General features: G+C 43.6%; 1 protein-coding gene across 1 annotated transcript in view; it reads right to left on the bottom strand.

Moving 5' to 3' along the window:
- Positions 1-5714, bottom strand: part of LOC110297509 (L-lactate dehydrogenase C chain) — a 17092-nt gene that overhangs the window by 5391 nt on the left and 5987 nt on the right. Inside the window, exons 4-6 of the mRNA XM_021166281.2 lie at positions 2746-2919; positions 410-583; positions 238-295 (exon numbers count right to left, since the gene is read on the bottom strand). Of these exons, the coding sequence (XP_021021940.1) occupies positions 238-295; positions 410-583; positions 2746-2919 (406 nt within the window). The remainder of the gene's footprint in view (positions 1-237; positions 296-409; positions 584-2745; positions 2920-5714) is intronic.

The following is a 5714-nucleotide window of genomic DNA, read 5'->3' as shown; positions in this document are numbered from 1 at the left end:
GATGGTTGTGAACCACCATGTGGTTGCTGGGATTTGAACTCAGGACCTTTGGAAGAGCAGTCAGTGCTCTTACCCGCTGAGCCATCTCGCCAGCCCAGGTTTCACTATTCTTAGCATAGAGAAATGATGGGTTTGTGAGGCGACCCCAAAGCTGGTGACGCTGATGTGATCCCTATGTCACATGCAAATGCATCAAGTCACCTCGGTCAAGTGTCCTCTCCATCTACACACAGTTACGCATCAATCCATTTGATCCTTGTTTCAGACAGGGAATGGTTTTGTAGCTCAGGCTGGTCTAAAAAGACATGCACCCACAAAAATGAAAAAAGCTATGCAGCTCTATTGGCAGAGACTACGCTGTGAAGAAGAGCATTGCTGCCCACCACAAGGGCACCTCGCTCACACTTACCACTGGAGTCCCCATGTTCTCCAAGAACCCAGCCGTGGCAGCTTGTAGGGTTGACACCCAGCTTCTCCCCAATCAGGTAACGAAAACGTGCTGAGTCTAGGTTACAGCCACTTCCGATCACACGGCCTACAGGAAAGCCACTTATCTTCCAAACCACGTATGTCAAAATATCCACTAGGAAGAAAGTCAAACAACATTTGAGAAAGATCTATAGCAATTTCTCTACAGTTACTTTTCCAAATAGAGAAATTATCTTGGGAGTCAAATGTAGATTTATCATAGTTCAAAGTCCAGTGAATCTAAATGGTAGGCATACTCAGGGTTTTTACATTAAATCATTGACCAGCAGAATCTTAAAACATCTCTGAGACCGGGCAGTGGTGGCGCACGCCTTTGATCCCAGCACTTGGGAGGCAGAGGCAGGCGGATTTCTGAGTTCGAGGCCAGTCTGGTCTACAGAGTGAGTTCCAGGACAGCCAGGGCTATACAGAGAAACCCTGTCTCAAAAAACCAAAAAAAAATATATATTAAAACCAAGAAGAACTGGCAGAGTTAGGAGATGTGGGACAACAGCCAGGGTGACAGCATATTATCTGGCCAGATTTATCCTCAACAATGAAAACACTGGAGCTAAACTTTTGAAAGGCTGACAATAGCAGGGTTGGTAAGAACACCAGAGACGATTTCTGAGTTCGAGGCCAGCCTGGTTTACAGAGTGAGTTCTAGGACAGCCAGGGCTACACAGAGAAACCCTGTCTTGAAAAAATCCCCAAAACAAAACAAAACAAACAAGAAAACATGGACACAGCGCTGGTGGGAATGTCTAAGGCACTGCGCAGACCTTTGAAACTCTGTGTGCAGCTTCTAACAGAGCCAATCACTTCAGTCTGTAGCCCACCTGTGCTCTCCTGCTCTCATCACTGACACCAAAGAAAGGAACATGCATGATCACAGGCGTGCTAACACATGAATGTTCACCTTATCCTTAGAAATTCATCGCTGGGCTGCAGAGGCAGCTCAGTGGTTAGGAGCATTGCTGCTCTTGTAGAGGACTCCAAGCACCCACGTGATGGCTCACAACTGTCTGTGACTGAACTTCCAGAGGACCTTTACACCTCTTCTGTCCTCCATGGGTACCAGGCAAGCCATGTGGTATCCATGCATACATGTAAGCAAACATTCATACACATAAAATAAACCAACTTTTAAACACCAACAGGGGAAAATAGTATTTGAAATGTATAAGGAGGACTGCAGAGATGGCTCAGGGGGTAGAACTAGATGTGCTTAGGTGGTTGAAGTCATCATGTGGGCGCTGGGAATCAAACCTGCGTCTTCTAGAAGTCTAGCCAGTGGTCTTAACTGCTAAGCCACCTCTCCAGTTCTCCACAAAACAGCAAGCATGAGGACCTAAGGTCAGATTCCTAGTAGCAATGTAAAAAGCAAGACATGGGGTGGGGGGGCTGGAGAGATGGCTCAGTGGTTAAGAGCACTGACTGCTCTGCTGAAGGTCCTGAGTTCAAATCCTAGCAACCACATAGTGGCTCACAACCATCTGTAATGAGATCTGCTGCCCTCTTCTAGGGTGCCTGAGGATAGCTACAGTGTACTTATATATAATAAATAAACCTTTAAAAAAAAAAGCAAGACATGGTAGGTATATTTACAACCCTAGGTCTGCAAAGACAGGTTGACCTAAGAACCTTTTCCCCCTTCCCTTTCTCCCTTTTGCTCTGGCCCATAGGTTGTGAGCCACCATGTGGTTGCTGGGATTTGAACTCATGACCTCCGGACGAGCAGTAGGTGCTCCTAACCACTGAGCCATCTCTCCAGCCCCTGACCTAAGAACTTAATGGTTAGCAGTCTAGCCAAAATTCTAAGCTCCAGGTTCAGTGGGGGATGCTGAAGAGCAGTGGAAGACGACACCAACCACTGTGCATGCAAGAGCACATACATGCTCATCACATACATATAGGAAAAATTAAGAGAGTCCAGGGATGCAAAGGAGCAAATCCAAGACATATCCCAGACATGGATGAATCCAAAATAACTGAACTATAAATGGGGCTGGGTAGAAAAGTTTGTCTCAAGTCTGGTTTTGGTCTGGTTTTGTTTATGAAGTTCTAGAAAATGAGTCAAGTGGTAGAATGAGGGATGGACTACAAATGAGCACACAGCCCTTCAGAGAAGCCAGAGATATTCCAGATCTTACTGTGATGGCATCTATCAAAACTTATGGCATGGAAGACTTATTAACCATGAGTACAACCTCTGTGAGGTTTATAATGGAATACTATGAACCAATTATTATTCAGAAAAGGCAGAGGGAACCTCACCTGGGTTTGTGACAACAATTATTTTACAGTCCGGACTGTTTTGGACAATGCCCGGAACAATGGCTTTCATGATAGCGACATTACGTTGGAGCAGGTCAAGGCGAGTTTCTCCAGATACCATTCTTGCACCAGCTGTGATAATAACCAGTTTGGAGTTGGCAGATACATTGTAATCTAAGAAGGAAATAGAAGACGGTCTTTACATTAGCACTGCCCCCCACTGCACCTTGGCTCTGTAAGCTTCTATCCCATGCTGTTGGGTTTGAAGTAGACACCTCCTATCCTGGATTTGGAAACAGAGACCCCACACTGTAGCATCTTACAGAAGTCAAACAAGGCTTGGTGCCACTTGCCAGCTTTCACACAGCTGCCAGTCCCTTCAACCCACATTTCTATTTGTCAGAAAGATCCCGGGCAAGAAACTCAGTAGCTCTCTGGTTTCTGTTATTTTGCCTTTTGGTGTTGCTGGAAAGTGAACCCATGGCAGACCCACGGTGGAACTCCCTCCCCAACACTCTGGCTTTTCAGAACACCCAAATGAATTAGCAGCTTACATCTGATAACTTCCATGTCTCTTTTAGGAATCTAATGGCAAGAAGAGATTTACCTCTAATTATTATAAGCAACCATATTAGAAGGAACCATGCTTTATTTGATATTACAAATAAATTAGATCTTCATACAAGAAAATAAACTACTTATAGTAAGTGTAATTACCAGTCTGCAAGTTGTTTTACTTACTATATTCAACACACTGACACAATGTTTGCTTACATTATTAGATACTTTTTTGATTAGCAAGTTCTCTAAGCATCTCTTAGACATACCATCCATATTCTTATTTGTGTGTATGTGCCCATATGTGTGTATGTGTGCATGTGCGTGCTGCTATAGAATTCGCGTGAAAGTCAGAGAGGAATTTGGGAGAGTCAGTATTGCTCACTCTCACATAGAGGTCCCTGAAATTGAACTCAGGGCATCAGGCTCTGTGAACATTTACCTCACTTTTAAAACAAACAAACAAAAAAAAAAAACCACCACAACAAAAACAGGAACCCAGGGCTGCAGAGATGGTTCAGCAGTTAATAGCACTTGCTGGGGGCTGGAGAGATGTCTCCGCAGTTAAAAGCACTGTCTGCTCTCTCACAGCTCCTCAGTTCCATTCCCAGCAACTACATGGTGGCTCACAACCATCTATACTGAGATCTAAGGCCCTCTTCTGGCATGCAGATAGAGAACTCATATAAACAAACCTTACCCACCCACCCCCAAAAAGAAAAAGGAAATCCCATCCATACAACAAACAAACAAGCAAAAACCACTTACTGCTCTTCCAAAGGATCCAAGTTCAGTTCCCAGAACCCGTATCTGGTGGCTCCCCTAACTTCAGATCCAGGGGATCCCATGCCTTTGGTCTCTGCTGTTATGTGCACATAACTACATGCAGACACATATACACACACATCATTTTTAGGAATAACAAAAATTGACTGCGTTTGGTGGTGCACACATTTAGTCCCAGCACTTGGGAAGCAGGGGCAGGCAGCTCTCTGTAGAGTTTGAGGATAGTCTGGTTTTCATAATGAGTTCCAAGACTATGTAGAAAGACCCTCAAAAAAATAGTAGTAATAATTTAAAAAAACAGATTAGATAAGATAGATAGATGAATCAGCAAATTAATAAGAGCATTTACATGTTTTAGGTCAATAGTTTATGGTACCTCTTTTTTGTTTGTTTGTTAGAATTATTTATTTTATATATCTGAGTACACTGTAGCTGTCTTCAGACACAGCAGAAGAGGGCATCAGATCTCATTACAGATGCTTGTGAACCTACCATGCAGACACATATACACACACATGTTTGCTGGGAATTGAACTCAGGACCTCTGGAAGAGCAGTGAGTGCTCTTAACCACTGAGCCATCTCTCCAGCTCCCTTAATGGTACCTCTCTTAAGGACACTTTTAAATTAAGTGACTATCTTGAGTGCCAATCATTTTAAGATTTATTCATTTACTATTTTCTGTGTTTGAGTGTTTTGCCTGCATGTATGTTGGTGTGCCATATGTGTATAGTGCCCCCAGAGTCTGGAAAAGGACATTGGATCTCTTTTTTTTCTTTTTTGGTTTTTTTTTTTTTCGAGATAGGGTTTCTCTGTATAGTCCTGGCTGTCCTGGAACTCATTTTGTAGACCAGGCTGGCCTCGAACTCAGAAATCCGCCTGCCTCTGCCTCCCGAGTGCTGGGATTAAGGCATGTGCCACCACTGTCCGGCTGAATCTCTTGATATTGGAATTACATACAGTTGTAAGTCACCATGTGAGTGCTGGGAAGCAAACACAGATCCTCTAAAAGAGCAGTAAGTGAGTCTGTATTGTTCTGTCTTCCAAACATCCCCCAATTGTAATTTAATGATCTTTTTTAATCCCAGCACTCAGGAGGCAGAGGCAGGTGGCTCTCCATGAATTTGAGGTCAGCCCGATTTACACAGACTGTTTTAAAAGAAAAACAATTGATCAATTAATTAAGCCTTTTCTCTGGGCTTGATGGCACACACCTTTAATCTCAACACTGCCTAGGCAGAAGCTGGCAGATTTGTGTGAGTTCCAGCACTCAGGAGGCTGGGGTAGGGGAGTCGTGAATTTGAGATGCACCTGGGTGGTTTAGGGACACGGTGGTGGTGCGCTCCTTTAATCCCAGCATTTGGGAGGCAGAGACAGGTGGATATAGTAAGATTCTATCTCAAAAGAAATGGAACAGAATGAGCACTTAAATGACAGTGATTTGTTTTGTTTTAAGGTTGTTTAAGATTGTGCAGATTGTTGTGAGCCACCATGTAGTTGCTGGGAATTGAACTCAGGATCTGTGGAAAAGCAGTCAGTACTCTTAACCACTGAGCCATCTCTCCAGCCCCAAGTGATGTTTTAAATTACATACTGATTAAAGTCAATTTGGTAAAATTGCCTATT

Source organism: Mus caroli, chromosome 7 (assembly GCF_900094665.2).
Source record: "Mus caroli chromosome 7, CAROLI_EIJ_v1.1, whole genome shotgun sequence".
NCBI lineage: Eukaryota > Metazoa > Chordata > Mammalia > Rodentia > Muridae > Mus > Mus caroli.
The sequence above is the reverse complement of the archived record's forward strand: the minus strand, read 5'-3'. Positions and strand labels throughout refer to the sequence as shown.